General features: G+C 40.5%; 1 protein-coding gene across 2 annotated transcripts; it reads right to left on the bottom strand.

Moving 5' to 3' along the window:
• Positions 1-13,131: 13,131 nt before the first annotated feature.
• On the bottom strand, positions 13,132-25,596 carry mrpl42 (mitochondrial ribosomal protein L42). Of its 2 annotated transcripts, XM_053650670.1 has the most exons (5): positions 25,443-25,596; positions 24,079-24,139; positions 23,771-23,855; positions 15,079-15,242; positions 13,132-13,374 (listed from the first exon to the last, which is right to left on the bottom strand). In XM_053650670.1, exons 1-5 carry the CDS (start codon positions 25,528-25,530, stop codon positions 13,329-13,331), a joined length of 444 nt encoding a protein of 147 aa, XP_053506645.1. In that variant the 5' UTR covers positions 25,531-25,596; the 3' UTR covers positions 13,132-13,328. The 2 variants fall into 2 exon arrangements, with proteins under 2 accessions (XP_053506645.1, XP_053506646.1); XM_053650671.1 differs by lacking the exons at positions 23,771-23,855; positions 24,079-24,139; positions 25,443-25,596 and adding an exon at positions 21,666-22,417.
• Between the last annotated feature and the right edge of the window lie 1,563 nt (positions 25,597-27,159).

The following is a 27,159-nucleotide window of genomic DNA, read 5'->3' as shown; positions in this document are numbered from 1 at the left end:
TACTAAGGGTTAAACATGAGAAATCATGTTGTATTCACAGCATTTATAAAGGTGGGGGAAGTACTAATGTAAAAAAAATCAGATAATAGAAAAATTATTTATTCAACATTTTGTGTACATACAGTGCCCTCCACTAATATTGGCACCCTTGATAAATATGAGCAAAGAAGGCTGTGAAAATTGTCTTTATTGTTTAACCTTTTGATCTTTTGTTCAAATAATTTAATTCACAGAAATACTTTGCTCTCATGGACATCAAACAATTGCAAACAAAACACAGGTTCATAAAAAAAAAAATGTTAAATATAGGTGTGCAACAATTATTGGAACCCCTGTGAATTTATATGAGAACAATATGTTTGAAGTATATTTCCATTGATATTTTAAAAAAAATTAGTACACCTCGGTGACTAGCAACAGGAAATTTTTCAACCATGGCTTCCTGTTTCACAGGGGTGCATATAGCAGGTAACACATAGGCCAAAAAAAGGTTGTTGAACTTCACAAAATGGGAAGTGGCTATAAGAAAATAGCACAAGCATTGAAAATGCCCGTTTCATCATGGCAATAATTAAGAAGTTCCAGTCAACTGGAAATGTTATGAATCAACCTGGAAGAGGAAGTGTGTCTATTTTGTCTCAACGCACTGTGAAGGGGATGGTTCAAGTGACCAAAAAATCTCCAAGGATCACAGCTGGAGAATTGCAGAAGTTACTTGTGTCTTGTGGTCTCCAAAACTACAATCCAAAGTCACCTATGTCACCACAAGTTGTTTGGAAGGGTTTCAAGATAAAAGCCTCTACTTTCATCCAAAAACAAACTGGAGCATCTTCAGTTTGCCAGACACTACTATAACTTCAAATAGAATCAGGTTCTATGGTCAGATAAACCAAAGTTGAGCTTTGGGAAATAAACACCAGAGGTGGTTTTGGTGCACACAGAGAGGTAGCCATATGGAAAGGTACCTCATGCCGACGGTTAAATATGGTTGTGGCTTTTTAATGTATTGGGGCTGTTTTTCTGCAAGAGGACCTGGACATTTTGTTAGGATACATGGCATCAAGGACTCTATCAAATATCAACAGATATTAAATAAAAACCTGACTGCCTCTACCAGAAAGCTTAAAATGGGCCATGGTAGGATCTTCCAGCAGGACAATGATCAAAATCACCACAAAAAAGGTTTAGTGACCACAAAATTAAGGTCCTGCCATGACCATCCCAATCCCCTGATTTTATATATATAAACCTATAGAAAAGGAGAGTGCACCAGCATGGACCACGAAATTTGAAGGATCTGGAGAGATTCTGTATGGAGAAATGGTCTCAGATCCCTTGCTATGTATTCACCAACCTCATCAGGGTTTTTTTTTAATTATATTTTTTTTATAACTCTGTGTATTGTTTGTAATTGTTTGATATTGATGAGCGCAGAGTATTTTTGTGAATTTTTGTAACAAAAGATCAAAAGGTTAAACAATAAAGACAATTTTTAACAGCTTTCTTTGCTCATATTTACCAAGGGTGCCAATATTAGTGGAGGGCATTGTATAAAATTATGAGTGAAAAATTACAGATATAAATAGTATATTCCCATTGATACTTTACATTTTTTAGTACACCTGGGTGACTAGGAACAGGAATTTTTTCAACCATGACTTCCTGTTTCATAGGGGTGTAAATATGAGGTAACACATAGCCCAGATTCCTTTAGTCATTCATAACAATTGGTAAGGAATATAGCTGTGATGTGCAGCAAAAGGTTGTTGAGCTTCACAAATGGGAAGTGGCTATAAGAAAATACCCTGTTAGAATTGCAGGTTTTTGTATTGAAACCAAGATCATGTAAAATCATGTCAGATTAATGTGACATAGCAACTGTCATGATTTCCCCTTGTGGAAAGTGCTGGAGCGCGCTCTGAAACCCGAAGCATAAGCTTAAAGTGCAATCGTGCTTCCAGTTTGTTCAGTGACACTGACTTTTTTTTTACGTCTCACACGATTATTCCCTTTCAAAGGGAACTAAACGTTGTGTGAGCTACACGCTGTGCAGAGCTCCAGCCTGAGATCCACGAGTTGGTCTCCCCTGCAGAGCTCAAGCCAGAGGTCAACATGGGTTCAATTTCAATTTTCAATTTCAATTTTATTTTATTTGTATAGCGCTTTTTACAATAGACATTGTCTCAAAGCAGCTTCATGGCAATCTCATCACCAGAACTACAGCCTGAGACCTACGAGGTGGTCTCACCTGCAGAGTTCCTGCTGGGCGTCAACGTGGCAACTGCCCCAGAGTTCCAGCATGAAACCTGTGAGGTGGTCTCACCTGCTGAACTCCTGTCGGAGGTCAACGTGGCGACCTCCTCACCAGCACTCCAACATGAGACCCACAAGGGGGTCTCATATCTGGAGTTCAAGCATGAGGTTAACGAGCTGACCTCAGCTCCAGAGCCCCATTCGGAGGTCAACATGGAAACCTCCTCCCCAGAGCTCCAGCAGGAGACCCACGAGGTGGTCTCATCTCCAGAACTCCCGTCGAAGGTCAACGAGGCAACCTCCCATGTCAGGTTCCAGTTGAAGGCTGACGAGATGGCCTCCCTAGCCATGTTCCTACCTGAGGTTGAAGAGGTGGCCTCTCGAGCCATGCTCCTGTCCGAGGGTGACGAGGTGACCTCCCAAGCCATGTTCCTGTCTAAGGGTGAAAAGATGGCCTTTCAAGACATGTTCCTGTCTGAGGTCGATGAGGCGACCTCCTAAGCCATGTTCCTGGCCGAGGTCAACAAGGCCGCCTCCCAAGACATGTTTCTGTCTGAGGGCGACAAGGTGACGTCCCAAGCCATTTTCCTGCCTAAGGGCGAACAGATGGCCTCTCAAGCCATGTTCCTGTCCGAGGTCGATGAGACAACCTCCTACACCAAGTTCCTGTCCAGGGTCGACAAGACGACCTCCTATGCCAGTTCCTGTCCGGGGTCAACAAGACGGCCTCCCAAACCCTGTTCCTGTCTGAGGTCGTCGAAACAACATCCCACACCAGGTACCTGTCTGCTCACACCTGAGTCTGCTGACAAGGCCAACCAAGTTCTGCTCACGCCTGAGTCTGCTGACACAGCCAACCAAGTTCTGCCATCCTGTTCTGCTGAGGACGTCTCACTACCATCCTGTTCTGCTTTCCTGTCCCACTGATGACATCACTCTGTTTTCCTATCCTGCTGAGGATGTTGCTCTGCCTTCCTGTTCCAACAAAGCTGATGACCCAGCATCCCAAGCCTAGGTGCTGCTTACGGACCCTGGCAAACCTGCCCCAGCCTCATGCCTCCTCCTCGGTTCCTTGAGGAGCCTGCTATCTGTTGGACAATGCCTGTCTCGGGACCTGAGGGGCTTTGAAGAGATTTTGCCCAGAGGGCCAGGACTGGGGGAGGGAGTGTTTTCTGGAGCTCCATGAGTAGCCCATGTTCTGTCATGATTTCCCCTCGCGCAAAATGCTGGAGCTCACAGCGCGCTCTGAAACCAGAATCACGCAGCTCGAAGCACTATCTGAAACGGTGACTGTGCGCTTGCGGGTTGTTCAGTGACATTCACTTTGTTTACATCTCACGTGTGTTTGTTATGGTTTATGTCCTGTCTCCACCCTTGTATGTTATTGACTGTATCCCTCACATGTTATTGTTAGTCTCAGCTGTTTTGTGTTCACCCCGATTACGTTTGCTATTTAATCCTCTCATGTGTCTACGTTTAGGGTGAAGTATTGTTTGCATAGCCATACCGTACCAGGCCTTTGATCCTTGTTCTTTTGTTTTGTGGTTTTGATATTGTTCTCATCCTCATTTCACGATTCCTGACTTAGCCTGGCTTATCCTGTTTGCCGATCATCTGACCCATTGCCTGTTTTGGACCACACTTTTGATTCACGTTTTGGTTTTGTCTGCCTGCCTCTCTTCAGTAAAGCTCTTAACTACACTTGCATCTGTCTCAACTGCCATTACATAACAGCAACTGTCAGGCTCCAGGGACAGATACAAACGCAGGTACACAAAAGACACAAAAAACACTTGCAACAAATCCAATATGCTGAGTAAAAATCATGACCAGGAAAAAGACAATGGTCAGGCGATCCGCAAATAGCATAAACTAGACAAGGCAAGAATACAAATTCCTGAAAACAAGAGCAAGGATCAAAACCAGGTTACAGAGACGCAATGATGTTGTGCTGAGGAAATAGCTCCTCAGCCAAAGGTAAAAACTCCTCAAAGTCAAGGGGTTTTAGATGCCAAAAATCTTTTTTATTGAAAAAGCTTTATTGAAAAAGCACCAAAGGCGAGATGTCTGCAGATTATCTGATCGAAACAGCCATGACTCATGCTTTTATACAGTTCTAAAACAATGATGTCAGTAGTTGGGGTTTCCCCCATTTTTCTTATAATTATGCCCTGAGCTCTCCTCACAATTATTTCATCATCCCTTCTGCCTTCTCTTTAATTGTGGTGCAAGCTCAATCAGCTAATTTTTTTAAAATAATTTTTTACAGCATAATTACTGTCATATCACAGCAAACCAGTGACTACATTTCCCATCGTGCACTGTAGCCTACAAACATGGCCGCCATGGACTCACGAGGTGGTCTCACCTGCAGAGCTTCAACATGAGACCCATGAGGCGGTCTCATCCCCAGAGCTCCAGCAGGAGACCCACGAGGGGGTCTCATCCCCAGAGTTCCAGCCTGAGACCCACGAGGTTATCTCATCTCCAGAGCTCCAGCATAAAGATAAGTTCCTGTCTGAGGTTGACGAGATGACCTCTCATGCCAAGTTTCTGTCCGAGGTCGAAGAGATGGCCCCCCAAGCTAAGTTTCTGTTTGAGGACAAAGAGACAGCCTCTCACACCAAGTTCCTGTCAGAGGTCAACGAGGCGGCCTCCCATGCCACGTTCCAGCTAAAGGTCGACGAGTCAGTTTTGTTAAAAATGATTCGGAAAACATCTCCCAGAAAATTAAGTTGTGTGACTCCCTTTACATTTACCTAATTTTTTAAAAACATACTTTATTTTCTTTTTTACACTATCTGCTAGAAGTTACATGTCTTGTCCAAAACTCTTCATAGCTGTGTGAGGGAAATTATTAGGTTACACATATTGACCCTCTTGGTTCCACATGAGGTGTCTCCTCCTTGAACAGAAAACCTCATACCTGTCCATCCAGCGGTGGTTGCGCTATAACACAGTTCTATTAGATATGCCGAATGTCACTATAAAACGATGCACTATCCTTAACCCTGCTACTCTTCTTCCAACAGAGGGAGATGGGGAGCCACATGATTGTGTTGCACTAACTAACAAACTCTGCTCTCCTAGAGTCAACCTGAAGGATGTTCCATTGGAAAACCCAGACCTGATCCTTTTCGTGGATGGCTCAGCGTCACGCAATCCAGAGACAGGTAAAAATCAAGTGGGCTATCCTGTAGTGACCGCACATGAGACTGTTGTGTCAGGAAGTCTCCCCTCAAACCTGTCAACACAAGCAGCTGAACTGTATGTCCTCATAGAGGCATGTAAACATGCTGAGGGACACAGTAACTAGCTACACAAACAGTAGATATGCCTTTGGGGTAGTACATGATTTTGGAACAATTTGGAAACACAGGAACTTCCTGACGAGTTCTGGAACACACATAGCCCACCACAAACTGGTCTCCGAGCTGTTGGACACACAAGTGTGATACACATACTAACAAATGGGAAGGACCATGCATCAAAAGGGGGAATGATAGTAGCAGTAATTAAGCTTTGGTTCACAAAAGGCTTCTCTAATTACTCTAAAAACTTTGTTTTCTGTGTTTGCGCAACTCATCATGTGGGTCGAGGTTTGAAGGTAGAGAAGGCCGCACACCGAACTCCAGACAAACTTACTTCTCTACATGGGTGGAAGCATTCCTTACATCCAAACAGGACTTAAACACAGTAGCAAAGGCGTTGCTTAGAGAAGTAATTCCAAGGTGGGGAATTCCCACAAAAAAATCTCCAGTGACAATGGCACACTTTTGTGAGCCATGCCCTCAAACAGGTGGGTGAATATTTGGGTTACTGTGCAACCCTGTCCTCTGCTCTGCACTCTATCCACAAGCAGGTAAAAGCAGCGCTTCCAGCTCCAGCCACGGGTCTGCTGCATGATCTGAAGCCCGAAGAGTGGGTCGTGATCAAGGATTTCTGCAGAACCAGGTGGAACAAGCCAAGGTGGTGAGGACCTTTCCAGGTCCTCTTTGTCACTTATTCAGCAGTGAAAGTCAGCTAACGAGCCACATGGATGCATGCCAGCCACTGTAGGAGAGGTGCCAGAGCCGAGCACTGAGCTGGATAAGACGGGACTTCGATAGGAGGACTACAAAGTGATTCTTTATCAAGAGGCCTCTAGGAGGACCCAGGCTCACGAGCAATGACCTGCATACACACAGCCACACACACCCACACACTGCACTCAAACACACATTCTCACACCCGTTCCTCGTGGTTACACAATACAAGACACCAAGTGGTATCTAGTAGCCTGCGAAATCACAGACATGTAGATTTTAGAGAAAGTGTTGATGACAGGGAAACTGTAGTCTTAGGAGGACTGAACTTCATTAGTGCGTACTATATAGCCTCATGGCCAGGACAGAGAGGGCAGGTTAGATGACGTGACTTTGCTACCTCACCTCTTACGCGCCAAAGCTCCCTGACCGCAGACTACTGTTGCAGACTAGAGAGAAATCATTAGATGTCAACCTGCACATTAACTCACACATACAAACATATTCCTAATTGTGCACCCTGGTATAGGTATTATTGGGTGGAAGACTTATTGATCAATCACGCCAATCATATCGTTGCAGCTGAAAGAGTGCATGACGCACACACTTTTACCCAAATTTGGGTTTTAGCTGACCGTGGTGACGGGACTAAGTGCCTAAGGCGACGTCATTTCTATAGGTCCCACATAAGCCTGCAAAGTTCTTTAGTAGACTATTGCTGAAGATTGAACGACAATTAGTAATTAAAAAAGCCCATATGCCAAGATATTGGCCGCCTCTGTATCGCCTTTGGTCATAAGAATCATAACCAACTGCACACATAATGTAACACGTCCCCTCGTCATGCAGACACATAATGGTTATTCTATCAGTGAACACATGCGGGCTGCAATACGCAACCCTCCGCAGACTAGCAAGACGGGGTTTGATTGGCTGAACTCAGTACTCAGGGGATGGGGCTCGTGGATATTAACCATCTGTCTACCAATAGGTGCAATGATTCTTCTTGTCTTGCTCATTTTGCTTTGTATTGTTTCTCTCGTACGGAGCAGTCTCTCACACTCACTGAAATCACTAATGACCAAACGCTGATGATGAGACTGATTACGATCCCTAGGATGACCAAACTGACATGTATCCTAAACCTGACTGGGTATCAGATCCTACCAGCGACACTGACGATGACGACTGTTGGAAACTCTCTATTCTCTATTCCCTCAGATACAGTGAGGGAAAAAAGTATTTGATCCCCTGCTGATTTTGTATGTTTACCCACTGACAAAGAAATGATCAGTCTATAACTTTAATGGTAGATTTATTTGAACAGTGAGAGACAGAATAACAACAAAAAAATCCAGAAAAACGCACATCAAAAATGTTATAAATTGATTTGCATTTTAATGAGGGAAATAAGTATTTGACCCCTCTGCAAAACATGACTTAGTACTTGGTTTAAAAACCCTTGTTGGCAATCACAGAGGTCAGACGTTTCTTGTAGTTGGCCACCAGGTTTGCACACATCTCAGGAGGGATTTTGTCCCACTCGTCTTTGCAGATCTTCTCCAAATCATTAAGGTTTCGAGGCTGACGTTTGGCAACTCGAACCTTCAGCTCTCTCCACAGATTTTCTATGGGATTAAGGTCTGGAGACTGCCTAGGTCACTCCAGGACCTTAATGTGGTTCTTCCCGAGCCACTCCTTTGTTGCCTTGGCCATGTGTTTTGGGTCATTGTCATGCTGGAATATCCATCCACGACCCATTTTCAATGCCCTGGCTGAGGGAAGGAGGTTTTCACCCAAGATTTGACGGTACATGGCCCCGTCCATCGTCCCTTTGATGCGGTGAAGTTGTCCTGTCCCCTTAGCAGAAAAAAAACCCCAAAGCATAATGTTTCCACCTCCATGTTTGACGGTGGGGATGGTGTTCCAGGGGTCATAGGCAGCATTCCTCCTCCTCCAAACACGGCGAGTTGAGTTGATGCCAAAGAGCTCCATTTTGGTCTCATCTGACCTCAACGCTTTCACCCAGTTGTCCTCAGAATCATTCAGATGTTCATTGGCAAACTTCAGACGGGCATGTATATATGTTTTCTTGAGCAGCGGACCTTGCGCGCGCTGCAGGATTTCAGTCCTTCACGGCGTAGTGTGTTACCAATTGTTTTCTTGGTGACTATGGTCCCAGCTGCCTTGAGATCATTGACAAGATCCTCCCGTGTAGTTCTGGGCTGATTCCTCACTGTTCTCATGATCAGTGCAACTCCACGAGGTGAGATCTTGCATGGAGCCCCAGGCCGAGGGAGATTGACAGTTCTTTTGTGCTTCTTCCATTTGCGAATAATCGCACCAACTGTTGTCCCCTTCTCACCAGTATGCTTGCCAATGGTCTTGTAGCCCATTCCAGACTTGTGTAGGTCTACAGTCTTGTCCCTGACATCCTTGGAGAGCTCTTTGGTCTTGGCCATGGTGGAGAGTTTGGAATATGACTGATTGATTGCTTCTGTGGACAGGTGTCTTTTATACAGGTAACAAACTGATATTAGGAGCACTCCCTTTAAGAGTGTGCTCCTAATCTCAGCTCGTTACCTGTATAAAAGACACCTGGGAGCCAGAAATCTTTCTGATTGAGAGGGGGTCAAATACTTTTTTCCCTCATTAAAATGCAAATTAATTTATAAAATTTTTGACATGCGTTTTTCTGGATTTTTTTGTTGTTATTCTGTCTCTCACTGTTCAAATACAACTACCATTAAAATTATAGACTGATCATTTCTTTGTCAGTGGGCAAACGTACAAAATCAGCAGGGGATCAAATACTTTTTTCCCTCACTGTATGTATAAGTATGTTTAGGTTATAGTTTAATTTCTGTCTCATGAACTTTTCTAGACCAGTCTGTTGTGTACGTGCCAGTAAACATGTCACCATAGGAACTATTTTCTGTTAAGTGAACAGATACCATATATGTTCAGAAACCTGTACATTCTTGCATTGCCTAAGATGTTTTTCACATACGTGGCCAGACAGTTCAACTGCTATATTATTTCCACACCTATGCCTATGCACGGCTATTTGTACCTATATAAACCTCTGTGAAATCTGCAATAAACTACGGAAGTCTCTCTGAACTACTCTTTGTGTCAGTGTGGTTCAATCAGACTCTCTCTGAGCTCGTATACTCTCTGAGGTAAACCACATCCGCGCAGGTAGCATAGAGAAGAGAAACACTCTACTCTTAAACACAGAAAGGCTGAAGGCTGACTGAGCAAAGAGGGATAATGGAAGCTGTTATTTGCTTTATCCCTACAACGACCCATTGATATTCATTTCATGCCTATTGTAAATATTCCTTTGACCATAACGACTCTCATTTCATCCTAAATGAGATTGCTTGACCACAGGATACTTCATATCTGCAAAAACAGCCTTCATTATGTCTGTTTCATGTTGAATTCAGTTGAACCGTGAAAGGATTCTGAAGTTCTGATGTATTCACAACATAGTAATTTCTCTGTTAATTTTAGTTATCACATTTTGTAATGATAAAAGGGGAAAATGTGAGGGAAATTATTCATTTTTACTTTGTAATAGTTTTGTTCTTGTTCTGTTCATGTTCATCAGTGGATAATGCCTAAGAAGGTCATGTCATTTAGATCAGTACATAATGTTTATCTGCATACAGAGACACAAACATGTTTTTCAGTTCGTCTGCACATTTTCTAAGACCCTGAAACAAAGCCTATTTTAACTGCCTCAAACTGCTCCTTATCGGTACATAGAAGTGTATCATGCCCTGCGCTTCACATACAGTATCTCACAAAAGTGAGTACACCCCTCACATTTTTGTAAATATTTGATTATATCTTTTCATGTGACAACACTGAAGAAATGACACTTTGCTACAATGTAAAGTAGTGAGTGTACAGCTTGTATAACAGTGTAAATTTGCTGTCCCCTCAAAATAACTCAACACACAGCCATTAATGTCTAAACCGCTGGCAACAAAAGTGAGTACACCCCTAAGTGAAAATGTCCAAATTGGGCCCAAAATATTTTGTGTGTCCACCATTATTTTCCAGCACTGCCTTAACCTTCTTGGGCATGGAGTTCACCAGAGCTTCACAGGTTGCCACTGGAGTCCTCTTCCACTCCTCCATGATGACATCACAGAGCTGGTGGATGTTAGAGACCTTGTGCTCCTCCACCTTCCGTTTGAGGATGCCCCACAGATGCTTGACACCATCTGAACCAAATAAGTTTATCTTGGTCTTATCAGACTACAGGACACGGTTCCAGTAATCCATGTCCTTAGTCTGCTTGTCTTCAGCAAACTGTTTCCGGGCTTTCTTGTGCATCATCTTTAAAAGAGGCTTCCTTCTGGGACAACAGCCATGCAGACCAATTTGATGCAGTGTGCGGCATATGGTCTGAGCACTGACAGGCTGACCCCCCACCCCTTCAACCTCTGCAGCAATGCTGGCAGCACTCACACATCTAGTTCCCAAAGACAACCTCTGGATATGGCGCTGAGCACGTGCACTCAACTTCTTTGGTTGACCATGGCGAGGCCTGTTCTGAGTGGAACCTGTCCTGTTAAACAGCTGTATGGTCTTGGCCACCACTCTGCAGCTCAGTGTCAGGGTCTTGGCAATCTTCTTATAGCCTAGGCTAGAGTACTTTGCCATGAGGTGCCATGTTGAACTTCCAGTGACCAGTATGAGGGAGTGTGAGAGCGATGACACCAAATTTAACACACCTGCTCCCCAATCACACCTGAGACCTTGTAACACTAACAAGTCACATGACACCGGGGAGAGAAAATGGCTAATTGGCCCAATCTGGACATTTTCACTTAGGGGTGTACTCACTTTTGTTGCCAGCGGTTTAGACATTAATGGCTGTGTGCTGAGTTATTTTGAAGGGACAGCAAATTTACACTGTTACACAAGCTGTACACTCACTACTTTACATTGTAGCAAAGTGTCATTTCTTTAGTGTTGTCACATGAAAAGATATAATCAAATATTTACAAAAATGTGAGGGGTGTACTCACTTTTGTGAGATACTGTATATAGTACATGTTCAGCACAAGCGCCTTAGAGCGCTCTCATTATTCTATCCTTCTGTAATAAACCTTTTCACCTGAGAGGACTGCTGCTAATCTACAAAACCATATTTGGTACACAGTTTTGCAGTCAGTACTTATAATGTATATTTCCAAATATTGCAGTTGACGAAAAAGTAAATTTACGACTGCTAACAATTCATTTCAGTGCAGTTTATATTTTGGTGATTTTCATTATGTAGTTGGAGGTACATTTTGGTGGACAACTCAGCATTATCTAATGGCATGATAATGCCTGGATTGGCACCCTGTCCAGGGTGTACCCCGCCTTGTGCCCGATGCTCCCTGGGATAGGCTCCAGGTTTCCCCGTGACCCTGAAAAGGAGTAAGCGGTAGAAGATGGATGGATGGATGGATGATAATGCCTTCTTCTTGTCAATCTGTTTCTCTGTTAAGATGTAACTGACAAGGACTCAAACTCAAACTCCAGTGGGTATCCTCTGCTTCGAATCAGAAAGTCTTCAGCTAAACCCATTCAAAGTGAGCATCATCTTGGAAGGGAGTTTGGTGCTGGATGAACTAGCCGACCTGCCTCAGGCCTTCTGTGTTCTTTTTGGTCTGATTTATGCCCTGTACCTGGACTATCCTAAGCATAGGAAAAACACTTTCCACTTTATTCAGCAGGTAATGCTCAACCTAGAAGGTAAGCTGGCACCCAAAATTCAATCTTAGAAAAATCAGCTTACAGTGTAAAATGGGCCTCCCAATTGTTATACTACTGTTCTGCTAACAAGTGGTTAATTTGTAATGTTGAATTGCATGTTTTATGATATTGGCACTGATTTTGTGGTTTGATTCAATTCTTATTTGTAATGATCCTATTTTATAGAAATTTAAAATGTATTCTATTTATATGTACAGTGGGGGAAATAAGAATTGGACGTGTCAACATTTCTTTCAGTAAATACATGTCCAGTGAGGCTAATCTCATGAAATTTTCACCAGACATCAGAATTAACTCAAGAAATGCAGAAATATAAATAATTCACAGCATTAAAGTCCATAAATGAAGTTTTGATACAGGCAGCTACAGAAAGCAAGTGGAGGGAGATGAAGAGGGGTGTGACCTGGGTTCTTTTGAGCTGGTTGAAAACAAGGCATGCTGCTGCATTCTGAATCATCTGAAGGGGTTTGATGGGAGCTGGTTGGGAGGCCTGGGAGTAGTGTGTTGCAGTAGTCCAGTTCGAGACTACAGGCTGACAGGAGTGGAACCCAATTTGGTCATCTGCTGTTGTAGCTCATCCACCTCAAGGTTTGACATCTGAGTTCTGAGATGCCTTTCTGCTCACCACGGTTGTAAAAAGTGGTTATTTGAGTTACTGTAGCCTTCCTGTTAGCTCGAACCAGTCTGGCCATTCTACTCTGACCTCTCAGCAAATGGATTTCTGCCCACAGAACTGCTTCTGAGAAAACTCTGATTTGTCACTGATTTGTGTGAATATCCCAAAGAGAACAGCAGTTTCTGAAATACTCAAACCAGCCCATCAGGCAACAACAACCATACCACAAAGTCACTGCGATCACATTTTTTTCCCTTATATTTTAAATATTAATATTAACTAAATATTAACTGAAACTCTTGACCTGTATTTGCATGAGTTTATGCACTATGCTGTTGCATCATGATTGACTTATTGGGTAATTGCATGAATGAGCATTAGTACCCGTATTCCTATTAAAGTGGTCAGTGTCAGTATATGCATGTAACTGTATATATTTATAATGTAGATCTCTTTTCAATGCTGTAGCTGGGTATTTATTGTAGCTTGGAAAGCGAATAAATACAATACATTTCTTCATACAAACTAATTTCACTGAAACAAATGCCATGTTACACCATTCTTGCAATTAATTTATAATGGTTTTATTTGTTCACACAAAGAGCAGATTAGGATCAATCACATTTATAACTCTCAGACAGCAAACACTGCTATCTGTCTTTGGGTGGATTTCGGTTCTTGCGCCTTGTATGATATCTGCAAAGAAACCAAACAAAATTTTATTCATGTTCAAAATTATGTTGCCATTCACCAGATACATAGAATTAGATAAGCATTACAAAAAAAAAATTAATAAAGAGCATTATGACCAACCCCCCATGTTTGTTTGGGATTTTGGGGGGTGGAGGGAGTGTGTGATTTACTTCTGATTGAGTCAGCTGCAGTTTTTTCAGGCTTATCCTTCTTATTAACTCTATGCAAAAATTGTAGCAGGTTTCGTATTTCATTTGGTAAACATCAGTGCTGCAGTATTCTGCCTACTAGAGTGGCAGCTGTGCAGCAGACTGTGGCCTTCTGCAACAATTAAAAGTCATTCTTTGGTCTACTCACCTTCTGTTTGCACATTCTTTCACAGTTTTGCCTAACACCCTGTTGCAGTGACCCTTGCTAGTGGGAGATTATGCTGCATTCAACTTACCTTGGGAGTGGGAAGTGAGAACTCGGAATTACATAATTTCTGACCACCATGCATTCAAGCTTCAAAGTAGGGAAAAAAATAAAATTATGGATTCCTCCATGTTCGTCTTTTGTTAGCAACAAGCTAGCCAGCTAACTGATGAGTGATGTATATTTCCTCCTCAAAATAGAAATGTCAGTGTAGATTTAACAAGCGAACAAGTCTGTAGGTTGACTGATCTAAAGTATAAAAATACTTGTATACACAGTATAACTCATTTAAAGGCAAGATGTGCTACTGATACTGCTGATGCTGTGAGTGGCCATGTTGATGTGATGTGATGTTGCTGGACTCAGGGTTGAAGAGTTCAAGTATAGGAATTACAAGTTGAGGGGGAGTTTTCTTTGGTTTTCCTAGTCAGAGGTCGTTAATTTCGAGTTACAAGTCTTAGTTGAATACAGCATAACAATCCATTGCCCCAGTGTAAGTGCTTTAATAAAATTTAGGTATAGCCTCATTGACTGCTGTAGGAAGACAGGATATACAGTTTAGTAGTTAGTGCAATTTCAGTGGTAGACACAAGGCCCTTCCCTCCTCCCTACTGAACACTCATACAAACTATTTGTGGAAACATGATGGACTCCAGGTATGCATTCAGAGTAGTGCATGATTCATACTTCCTTCAAATAGGAACACAAAATACTAAACATAATTATTTAAAAAAAATTATAGCCTACCCACTGAAAGAAGAAAAAGAAAGCAATAGCACACCTAAACTTTTATAACTGAATATGTTGAAAGAGAAAGTAAAACTACATAAAAAAAACACACAAAAGCATGTAATATTTTTTCACATAATTAAACCCATTTAATTTTGCCTAGATTATTCACAAAATGTGATAAATATCTAAACTTTAGCTGACACTGATAATGTATTTCTGTGAAATACCTGAAAGCTACTTTTGTGAACAGCTCGCATCCCACCAAAAATATTTTTACAAATATAAACTAATCTCCATAATAAGCTCCATAATGATCACCAGGGATGATTTCCATAAGATCACCATGATGTAGAACTTGAATTCATGTAGCTCTAAAGGACTTTAAGTCATGCATGACAATTGGGACAGTTTAGAGCACAAAGACCTCAGCTATATGGCCACAGTCGAGGCAAATTTCCAATGCTCAAAATACATCTCTGGTGAACAGCTTGTCATCAGTGTACCAGGAAATAAAATATGATTAAACCTTATAAAAATACATGAGAATAATGTACAACTTACTGTCCCACCGGGTACCAGCGGTGCTTTGTGGTGTAGAACATCTTGGCAAGCTCCTCTATAGCTGGGGCCTTTTTGCCCTTTAAAATGTCTTTATTAAGCTGAGACTTCAATACTAGATCATGCGTTTCTGCAGTATCGAGTGTAGGATCTGGACTGGGGATGGGCTGTAGAGAAAAATCAAAGAAAAATTATTTATGATGTATTAAACAAGTACATCACACAAAAAACAAGGATATAAACCATTTGGAATGCTTCAAAACAATAGTAGCTACTGTACATAATTGGCTACCACACCCAAAAAATAGCCATTTTAAATTTACATTTATGGCACTTTGCAGATGCCTTGTACCAAGCGACAGAAGTGGTCTGAAGTCTGAATCAATAAATACATCCTCATACTGGTTCACTAAGTCATGGCCTAACAGTACCATCAGTCTAAAAACCCTGTTTGAAATGTAGCAGAGTATGAAAAAAACAAGCCAAAACAAGATTTTTTTTTAAATAACAAAGTTCTAATGTAAGTACTTAATGAAGAGGTCTTTAATCATCGTTTGTAGATAGCCAGTGACTCAGCTGCTCGACATCCAAGGGAAGTTCATTCAACCACCTAGGTGCCAGAACAGAGAAGAGTCTTGATGCATGCCTACCCTGAGAGATGGTTTGTCAAACCGAGCAGTGCTAGAAGTCCAGAGGGAATTTGGTGCAGTGGGGTGTGAGATAAGTGCTTTAATGTAGGTGAGGGCTGGTCTATTTTTGGCTTTGTAGGAAAGCATCAATGTTTTAAAATCTGAATCAGTTAGCTACAGGAAGCCAGTGGAGGGAGTGTAGCAATGGGATAGTGTGTGAGAACTTGTGAAGGTTGAGAACAAGTCATGCAGCTGCATCCGAATCAGCAGCAGATGCTGAAGGACATGCAGTGGTAGACCAGTTAGGAGGGCGGTGCAGTACTCCAGTCTAAAAATGTCAAGGGACTAAAACACCTGAGTGTCTGCTGCAGATAGAAATATACAAATCCTTCTGACGATGTAAAGGAGAAAATCAACAGGAGCGTGTCAGTTTAGCAATGTGAGAGGAGCAGGACAATTGATTGTCCATGGTTACCCCAAGGTCATGTGCAGTAACAGATGTGAAGAGATCTGATACTTGTCCAGGGAGATCACAAGATCCTGACATGGGGATCCCCTAGCATGAACAGCAGTTCCGTTTTGCTGGGATTCATTTTCAGCTGATGAGCTGCCATCCACGATGATATGTCTGCCAGACATGCTGAGATCTGAGAAGAAACATGAATGTCTGCAGATGAAAAGATGAGGATAAGATGAATAGGATAAGATGCCGAGCCACACACGATTTTATGGAGATACTAGAGATCCTGATCCTTTCTGATCTCCGGACCTGCCTGATCCGTTTCGGATGTCCTGCCTCTGGATGGAGCTCTAATCTACTCCAATTCCAGACTGCTAGGACTACGGCTGCTTCTAAGACCATACAGACTTCATATAAGTCAATAATGAACTTTTTCACAATATCTGTTGTTACCCAGATGAGGATGGGTTCCCTTCTGAGTCTGGTTCCTCTCAAGGTTTCTTCATCTTAAAACATCTTAGGGAGTTTTTCCTTGCTACTGTCGCCACTCAGTGGCTTGCTCAGTTGGGATAAATTCACACCTTTAATATCTGTATACCGTGTTGATGTATCTGTAAAGCTGCTTTGAGACAATGTCTATTGTAAAAAGTGCTATACAAATAAAATTGAATTGAATTGAATTGAATACCATTTACACAGCAGTGGTATGAAAACCCATGTGAGGATATGACCTCACCAAGAGATTGGGTAAAGAAGGAGACCTGAAGAAGATCAAGCACTGACCCTTGTGGGACACCATTGGAGAGACTGCATGGAGCAGATGTGGATCATCTGTGATGACCGTCCCTCCAGATAGGAAGCAGACCATTGCCATTCTGTTCCACAAATTGCAAGACTTGTGACGATGGACAACAAAGTATTGTGGTTGACTGTTAGCTGCTACTGAAAGGTTCAGGAGGATGAGGACTGATTAAGTTTAAGCTGGCACCACCATTATTTCTCAGATTTTTCTCCTTAATTTCATCATCTGCAAACTCCCTGTCACCAGCCAATCAGCTATCCCCTATCACAGTGGTTTTCAAAGTGGGGGCTGCCAGGGGGCACCAGGGGGGCCTCAAAAATTTGGTGTGAAAAATAAATAAATACATGATTTTCTCTTTCTCACTCTCAGACTACCACACCCACACAATCAATTCCTAATCTAATGTAATGTGAAGATGCAAGATGTAATTATTAATAAAACGATGGGGGGGGGGGGGGGGGGTATATTCAGAAGTCTGTATTTTTAATGTGTTTTAAAGACATCTTGCAAAAAGGGGGGCCTTGGTCAAATGTAAATGCCATTTGGGGGGGGGGGGGGGGCTTGCCCTGGAAAAGTTTGGGAACCACTGACCTATCATACAAGAGCTACCTACTGGCGAGGGTGAAGGCTAAACATATGCTCTCTTCAAGACACATGAAGCCAGCCAACCACATCTTTTGTGAACTGCTGCTCATACACTCTTGGAGGAAACCGCTATCTGCCCTCTTCCGCATAAGAGCTCACAGATGCCCATGATTGCCTAGATTTGCTGTGACTGAGAGGCAGAGGCCAGGCCATCAACAGATTGTAAAGCTAGGTGGTAGGAGGTCTCCCCCCTCCTTGGGTACTACCTTGGGCATATCCCTCAGGAGCAGTTGTGAGACTAGACCGAGACATGCTTTTGACCAAGTGAGAGTAATTGATGGTTGCTTAGTACACGTGGGGGTGTCACACTATCCTAATTTTTTTCCCAGTAATTAGGACAGGACATGCAAACAGAACAGGAAAACAGGCAGTTGCTGTCAGATGCAGCTCACTGCTAGACATCTCAGACCGGATAAGACACTGTAACCATTTACACTGTGTGCACAATTATTAGGCAAATGGTATTTCTCCGCTTAATTTTTATTGGTGAACAAATGCAGTGGTCTCAGTTGATCCTAAATGTTTATTTCACCTCAAAACAGAATGTTCAACAAAGAAAAAGAAACAAACAAACAAAAAACTTTATTCTTCAGTCTTAAAGTATTATTTAATACATACAGTTGCAATCAAAATTATTCAACCCCCATTGCAAATAAGGTTTATTGTCAAAATTTACAGACCTTCAGCTGTTTGCAATGAATAAATCAAACAGAAGAAATTGAAACAGATCAACACAATGAATGCTTCAAATGGTTTCCCCAAATTCAACTGAAAATGCAACTTATAATGCAATCTCCAGTTTCAAAATTATTCAACCACCTCAATAAAATCCCCCACAACAGCACAAATATGCTAAACAGGTTTTGTCTCAAGCACACCTGATGAAACTTATCAAGGGCTTCATTAGTTGCACCAGGTGTGCTTAGGCTGGAACACATGAAATACCTGAACTGGCTAGGGGCAGAACATTTATGAAAAGAAACAGGCACTGAGGTTTCAGTGAGCACAGTAAGGCGCATACTAAATGCAGAAGGTTTCCATGCCAGAACTCCAAGACGTACACCACTACTGACCCAAAAGCACAAGTCGGCTCAAAATCATATAAATAAGCCACAGAAGTTTTGGGATTCTGTTCTGTGGAGCGATGAAACAAACTGTAACTTTTCAGTATGTCTGGAGAAAGAAGAATGAAAAAAGAATACTCAGTCCACAATCAAGCATGGTGGTGGCTCAGTGATGCTCTGGGGCTGCTTTTCATCCTCTGGCACTGGAAAACTGCAGCATGTGGAAGGCAAGATGGATTCATGGAAATATCAGGATATCCTAGGAGAAAATATCATGCCGTCTGTAAGGAAGCTGAAGCTTGGGCATCATTGGACCTTCCAACAGGACAATGATCCCAAGCATGCCTCAAATTCCACCAAGGCTTGGTTGCAGAAGTCATCTTGGAAGATTCTACAGGGCCAACACAGTCACCTGACTTAGAAACCCATAGAAAATCTCTGGTAGGATTTGAAGAATGGCTTTCAAGAATATTACTCAACTGGAGGCCATTGCTTATGAGGAAGATTCCTCAGGAACGCTGCCAGAAGCTGTGCATCCCATTTGCAGCAGGTCATAACAGAAAAAAGGTGCTCTACTAAGTACTAAAGATGCTTTTCTTTGATTGTGAGTTCATTGCAAACATCTGAAAGTCTGTAAATTTTGACAAACCTGATTTGCAATGGGGGTTGAATAATTTTGATTGCAACTGTATCTAACAAAATAATATTTAACAATTACCATAATTTCTGGACTATAAGCCGCTACTTTTTTCACACGCTTTGAACACTGTGGCTTAAACAATGATGCGGCTAATTTATGGATTTTTACGGGCTAACGAGCTTTGTGCCGCCAAAACATTTAGCCTCGTCACATCGGACCAATGAAATTACTGAACAGGTCACAGTGGACCAATGAAACTGTTCGAATTAAATCAAATGCACTCACACTAAATTCTTCAGATCAGTCATTTTGCGCTTCATGCACACACCCTCATCATGGAAAACACACAAAGAAATGCATATGATGCAGCTTTCAAGTTAAAGTGGCACTCCGAGTTGAGTGGGAGGCTTGAATGACTAGCGGCGAGAAATCATTTACCAAAACTGGCTGCCTGCGAAGAGCAACTTTTGCTCAAGTCTGCCAGTGGATCCTAACAACGTGGAGCAGTGTCAAAAAATCTATCACCAACGAGTTTCGAAAGGCTGGACTGCTGCGTGATGAAGAGGACAGCACAAGCTCAAGGGCGAATTTGCCTCGAGACGTAAGTGACATTGAGAGCGACAACGAAAGAGAAACTGAGGAAGTGTGTGACGAAGTACCGGTAATTCTGAGGCTGTTCAATTCCGACACTGAAGAAGACGACTTTAGTGGTTTTAGTGCGCAAGAGGAAGATGATGATAGCGATCAATGACTTTTCCTGGTAGGCAACTGTATTTTTTTATTTTTTTTAACCAGCCGTGTTACAGGCACTGTTTGGAAAAAGCATTTACAGTACATATTTAATTAAAAGTTTAAAAAAATCTTTGTGTAAATATCTCATGTTACAACGTGGACACCTGCGGCTTATAGACAAGTGCGGCCTATATATGTACAAATTTTTTTTTCCTTTTTAAAGTTAGTGGGTGCGGCTTATATTCAGGTGCGCTCAATAGTCTCTAAATTACGCTAAGAAAAAAAAAAAACTATTCAGTGATGAATATAGCCACCCTTCTCACTCTGCCATGAGTCTTCCATCCATTGAATCTTTCGATCAGTTTTAACTGAGGTAAACACCACAACCTCTCAACCTTCTTTTCGAAGAGGTGAATTGTCTTCCCTCACTGTAAATCTCACACTTGAGAATACCCCAGAAGGTCTCAATAGGATTTAAGTCAGATGAGGAAGGGGACCAGTTCATAATTCTGTCATCTTTAACTGCTTTTCCACCAAAATTACCCAGAACAATTAATCCCAGAAATTTTATTCAAGGGACCATTTGTTTCCTCCAGACCTTTGTTGTCTGCATTTCCATCGCGGTCTAAAGTACCGTGAAGATTAGGCAAATTATACCGGTGATGTATGATCGTGCACGATCAGCCCTTGGTGAGGATAGGAAGCCTCGAAGTATGCTACAATCAAACTGATTATTGAAACAATGTAAGCTGATTTTAATGATGTAATAATGTAAAATGTTTGCTCAGCTCATAAAAACATGTAGCAGGCTCTGATTGGAACACAAACCTTTGAACAGTAACAAACGAGTTTGCTGCAACCAAACTGGTGGTCTAGGGGTTAGGCTTCGGTGCTCTCACTGCTGTGGCCTAGGTTCGATTCCTAGTCATAGAATGATTTTTTTTTTTCAACTTTGGATAAAGGTTTGTGTCTTAAAAATGGACAGGCTATTTTCTAAAATCTGATAACGACACTGCAACAACAACAAGCATGGAGGAGATTCAAGCTGTGCTGCTGTTGATTGTGATGTATTACTTTGCTAAAATGGTAATTGAGAAAACGCTGGAAAAGAGACAAATAGTGGTAGTAAAACGATTTCAGAATGCTCGAAATGCTAGACTTAAAGTAAGAAAACGGATTTTATCAGATATTGCTGAGATGACTGAAATGAATGCGCATGCACGAGCTTCTCTCTGCACTCTTTTCCTGTGTAAACAATGCCCAGCTCACTTAATTGACTTTTTCCAGTTCCTGTTGTATTTCGTCCTCGGTATAAATACTTAAGGCCTGATCCTAGTCGTCCATCGGTCATGTTTTTTAAGAAACTCCATTGTGTTGATTCGAAGCGCAATAAAACAACTGTTACTGTACACATGGCAACAGACTTAAAAATGGTGGTTGGAAAAAAAATGCTCTATGCACTCAACCAAGATGCATGTTCAGCAAACAATTCCAATCCCCTAAAGTTCCTGGCTTTTGAAAAAGTACCACCACCCAAGTAGGGACCTTGCGAGGGCTAAATATTTTACCCGGAACTTAATTTAGACCCTGGTCCCTGCAGTGGAAACAAACCAAGTACCTCCAAAAGTCCATAGTTTCTGGGGAAAGTTCCTGCAGTGGAAAAGTGGCATTTGATGCCTTTGCAGGCTAGCCAAGCAACCTTGATGCATGCGATGAAGCATTGTCCTGCATAGAGATCATGGCCTTCTTGAACGCTACTGACTTCTTCCTGTACCATTGCTTGAAGAAAGTGTCTTCTAGAAACTGGTAATAGGTTTGGGAGTTGATTTTCAGTCCAATGTTAATCCAAAAAGGTCCAACTAGTTCATTAATGATACCAGTCCACAGCCGTACCCCTCCTCGACCTTTCTGGTGCCTCGCTCAAACTGGTACTCTGTGCCCATTAGAGATCCAACCACAGGCCTGCCCATCTGGTCCATCTAGAGTCACTCATTTCATCTGTCCATAAAACATTTAAGAAATTGTCTTCAGGTATTTCTTGGCCCAGTCATGACGCTTCAGCTTGTTAGTCTTATTCAGTGGCAGTTGTATTTCAGCCTCTCTTACCTTAGCCATGTCTCTGAGCACTTGACACCTTGTATTTATGGACAATCCTGGAAGGTTGCAGCTCAGAAATATGGTGGCATTGGAGGTTACCGGGTTCCTGAGTCCAAACTGAGTCCAAAGACTATATACCATGTAGAAATCGCCAGCATGTTTGTTGTACTACAACAGGGCACTTGAGTCAACATTTAAGAGTTTGCTTTTAAGTCAAATCTCTGTTTTGACAACAGCTATGCTTGGTACAGCTTTGTATCCAACCTCCCCTTGTGGAAAGAGAATGGTATGACTGTCAAAACTGAAGCCAAGCTACTGAGCCAAACTGCAAACCATCAGGTCATTTTATGAGGCACTATTATTGTGCTTAAACAATAATTAAGTTATAATTTTATTTAATAATTGCTATTGGTAATAATTATCAATGATTTTACTAATAATTAAAACTCTGAATATAAATATGCAAGTAATTTTATGAGACATGCAAGACCAGAAACATATATATGCACCAAAATGTATTTTTAGTAGAGTTTACATGAAACAAACAATTTGTGATCAAATTTAAATTTTAAAAAAGTAGTGTTCATATAGAACTTAATTTTCATTTTAGAGAAGTCTTGAGGCCTGTTTGGGTACTTCAAGAAAAGCTCTGTTATGAAGCTTATTTAATAGATACCAAGCATTTGCAAAGCTTCATCAGGAATATTGTTTGTAATTTAAATTTAAAAATAAATATTAGTTTTAACTTGTTTACAACTTTTCTTGGCAATTGTATAATTCCATGTGTGTTATTTGCTAGTGTGAATTTCCTGTATTTTAAAATACAGAATATTTGCACATTTAAAATATTTTTAACCATAATCAACACTAATGTTGATTTTAACGTAAATTGAAAAACTTAAATATGAAGCTTGCAAAAATATTAACTTCTCAAACTATTTGAAAACAGGTTTAGAATAAGTATGTACAGATTTGTAGGCTGTTTATGATTTTTCCTACTGGTCAGATATTAATTACTTTCACAAATCACTATCTTTTATGATAGGAAAACACATTGTTTAGTATATATTTAAGTTTTATCATCAGCTGTGCATAATTTGTATTGTGTAATTAGTTTACTAATATAGTTTGCTTTGTATCCATCAATGCAATGCTTATTTTATACTCCACATTAAGTCACATTTATTTCTACAAAGTGGTTTGTATTTTTACACAATTTTTATTGTTTTGTTTATGTAGCAATAAATGGGCTTTTTTTATTTTATTGAACTTTATAAAAATAAATAAATAAACAAACTTCCGTGCTGTTCGGTTTCAGTTACACCAGTAAGTAATTCAGAGGACTAAGGCACAACTATCACAAAAAAATGCAGTTAGATTACTTTTGGTACCATGTTAACTTATAAAACACGTTTTAATTGTTTATATTCTATACACCACACTGTCTGTCAGTATGTATGTGTAATATTTTATATATATATATATATATATATATATATATATATATATATATATATATATATATATATATATATACACACACACACACACACACACACACACACACACACACACACACACACATACATGTGTGTGTGTGTCTAGTATAAAACTTGTCATGCCCACCCTTGTCAGCTCATAGGCAATGTCTGGAGCAGGGTGGAAACACACTATGGTTTCACTGTCACGTGTCACACCTAGGTTCACGTCCCTAGTTAGAAAGGAGAGAGATGTAAACAACAAATTACTAATTAGTGCGTGCCAAGCTAGGACTGGGCGTAAGCTAGGCCACTATGGACTATATCAACTGTTATAGAAAAGAACAATATAACACATGGAAAAAAAATTAGGACTTCAGAACATATCCATAAACTTCCACTATCTACCATTAAGAGATCATTAATGTAATTAGAACAACAAAAACTCTCTGTTACCTGTTATCATCAGAAGCAGGTACATGGTTTCTTGATGCCAGATAAAATGAGAAGGCACGAGCTGCAGAAAAAAATAATTAAATAAAACTGAATTAATATGAAATGTTCATGAGCACAGGAACATTGTAAAACACACAGATTTTATATTCACACATAACAGACACATGACTATGACTGCATCCAGGCAGGTAGTCATCCTCCTGAAAGCAAGTTGGTTTGATGTTGGACGTTCGATATTCGCAGATATGCAGAAATTAAGGGACCATCTCTAAAGTTACATACAACATTGTTATACATGTTTCTAACTTCAATAGCATTTGAAGGGAATGCCTTACAGTCACACAACCAACTGGAAAGTGTTCATCTAGGTGTCAGGTATAACGCACACCTTTTAGATTTTTTATATTTAACTCTACAATTCATCAACAAAAATGACCCATATTGGAATTAATCATTTTCTTCACACACAAAATGTGTCTAAAAAAACTGACTGGAAATTCTGTAAATAATGTTGAATTCCTTTGGCTCCCTTCCACAATCTGTCAAAACATGTACATAAATAAATTAATCTGTACACAGTTCCCTATGTAGTTTTTTTTTTTTTTTTTTTTTTTTAAATTGCGCTCACTTACCATAAATGTCAGTTCGTGTAGGTTTTTTGGTTCATGCATTGTAGAGTTAAATATATATAAAAAAAAAATCTAAAAGGTGTGCGTTATAGCGGACACCTAGATGAACACTTTACAGTTGGTTGTGTGACTGTAAGTCATTCCCTTCAAATGCTATTGAGCTTTAAATTATGGTCTATTTTGTGTATGGGTGAAATACATGTCAAATTTACATATGATTTAATAGTTTATTTTAATAAATATATCAAATCTAAAAAGGTGTGCGTTATAGCTGGCAACTAGATGAACATTTTTACAGTTGGATGTGTGACTGTAAGTCATTCCCTTCAAATGCTATTGAAGTTAGAAACGTGTATAAAAATGTTGTATGTAACTTTAGAGACGGTCCAACTTTATACCAGTCTGAAAGCATAGTTCCAGACCACAAATCACAATTTACATTAACGTCTCAGTGCAGTGTATAGAATAGTGTTACCTCTGAAATATGTGCATAGCCATATCTATCATCTGTGCTGCTGTGTCAGTTTATAATAATAATAATAATAATAATAATAATAATAATAATATAACGCATATAATGTTGTGGTTGTAGCAGAGCAGCAGTAATGAGCTAGCTGGTCGTGCTCTCTGACTGAATGCCAAACTCAGCCGGAAGACACTGCATCATGACCTCACATTCCCAAGCCCAATAACTTGAAGTAATAGCAGGAGTAAAACTGCAATTAGGTCTCTTACCTTTAACTTGACATAACTGTTTATTAGCGTTATAGCAACCGCGTGTAAGCATGAAAGGTAACCATTTTATCTGACTCCAGGTCGCCATGCTTCGTGTTTGCGAGAAAAAAAAAAAAACTGTCAACGAGATTTAACGAGAACGGAGCCGAAGCCAGTTTCCGGTGTAATGAAAACAGATGACGCTGTGAAAAGGCGACGCATTAAGATTAAACTCGCATGCGCAGCAATTCGCGCGTGCGCCGTTTCTGCATTCGACGTAACCTCGGGTATGTCTCGAGCGACATGATGAAACCCACAGAACATTGGTTGTTCTGTTGCATATCCTTGCAACGCTTCAGCCGATTATAAATGTTAACTAGATTTATTTTATTACAAAATTTATTTTACTAATAAATAAGTATGATGTATTTTTTAAATACTGATCTGTTATTGTTTTTATTATTATTATTGTTTATCTTACATTATATTTACATCATATTACTTCTGATGTACTGGTATTTCTGGAAATTCTTGTCTTTGCTTTGATGTTACTCCTCCTACTCCTAGTGCTGATATGTCAACTTGAATTTCCACCTCTTTCATGAACACTTAACCAACCTCTAATATATCCCCTGGTGCTTGAAAGTTTGTGAACCCTTTAGAATTTTCTATATTTCTGCATGAATATGATCTAAAACAGCATCGGATTTTCACACAAGCCCTAAAAATAGATAAAGAGAACCCAATTAAACAAGTGAGAGAAAATATTATGCTTGGTCATTTATTTATTGAGGAAAATGATCCAATATTACAAAGCTGTGAGTGGCTAAAGGATGTGAACCTCTAGGATTAGCAGATTAATTTGAAGATGAAATTAGAGTCAGGTGTTTTCAATCAACGGGATGATGATCAGGTGTGAGTGAGTGCCCGCTTTTATTTAAAGAACAGGGATCTAGCAGAGTCTGATCTTCACAACACGTTTGTGGAAGCATAAGCTATGGTTTATTGCTTTAGTTTGTGAAATAACTGTTTGGTTCTGGTTCTTTTACAAAATGTTTCCTGTCCTGATCTTTTGTGTTGTCCTTACCTTATGCAAGTGCTTTATAAGCAGAAGAGCATCTCGAGCAAAGCAGTAGAGGTACTAGCATCAAGTTCTACTGGCTATTAGATGATGGGTATGATGGAAATGTTCATAAGTACCATTATGTTGATATTTAGTCAAGTTTTATAAGTGTTTTCAGTGTCTTTTAAAAGATAACACACAATACAGTTATTTAAGGCACACAACAGCAATATAACTAACTACTGTATAGATCAGGGGGTCCATAACAGATGTTCACTGACCCCTAGAGGGTCTATGGTGGTACTGAAGATGTTTACATCAGCCAAATGTTTGTTGCATTTGTGGTCTATAATAACAATCATTTTGTATATGTACACCAATACTTTTCAATATGGAAATGGTAACTGGCATTAATCCTGTTTTCCTGTCATATGTAACTAACACAAGGGGTCTTGAAGCTTTTTCAGTCCAAGGATTCTACTGGACAGTGACTGAGTACTTGTGCTTTTCCCAACTATAATTAGACATGCCAACTATTAGATTGTGGTCTGTCCTTTTTCTGGAGAAAATGGTATGCAATTGTTTTTCTTTATTAGTCCCTTTCTGAAAATTTATATAAGGGTTGTAAAATGCTTTTACCATTGAAGTAATTTGTCATATCTTTTAATATGCAGT

This window comes from Ictalurus furcatus, chromosome 19 (genome assembly GCF_023375685.1).
Source record: "Ictalurus furcatus strain D&B chromosome 19, Billie_1.0, whole genome shotgun sequence".
NCBI classification, from domain to species: domain Eukaryota; kingdom Metazoa; phylum Chordata; class Actinopteri; order Siluriformes; family Ictaluridae; genus Ictalurus; species Ictalurus furcatus.
This window is presented reverse-complemented; position numbering and strand designations above follow the sequence as displayed.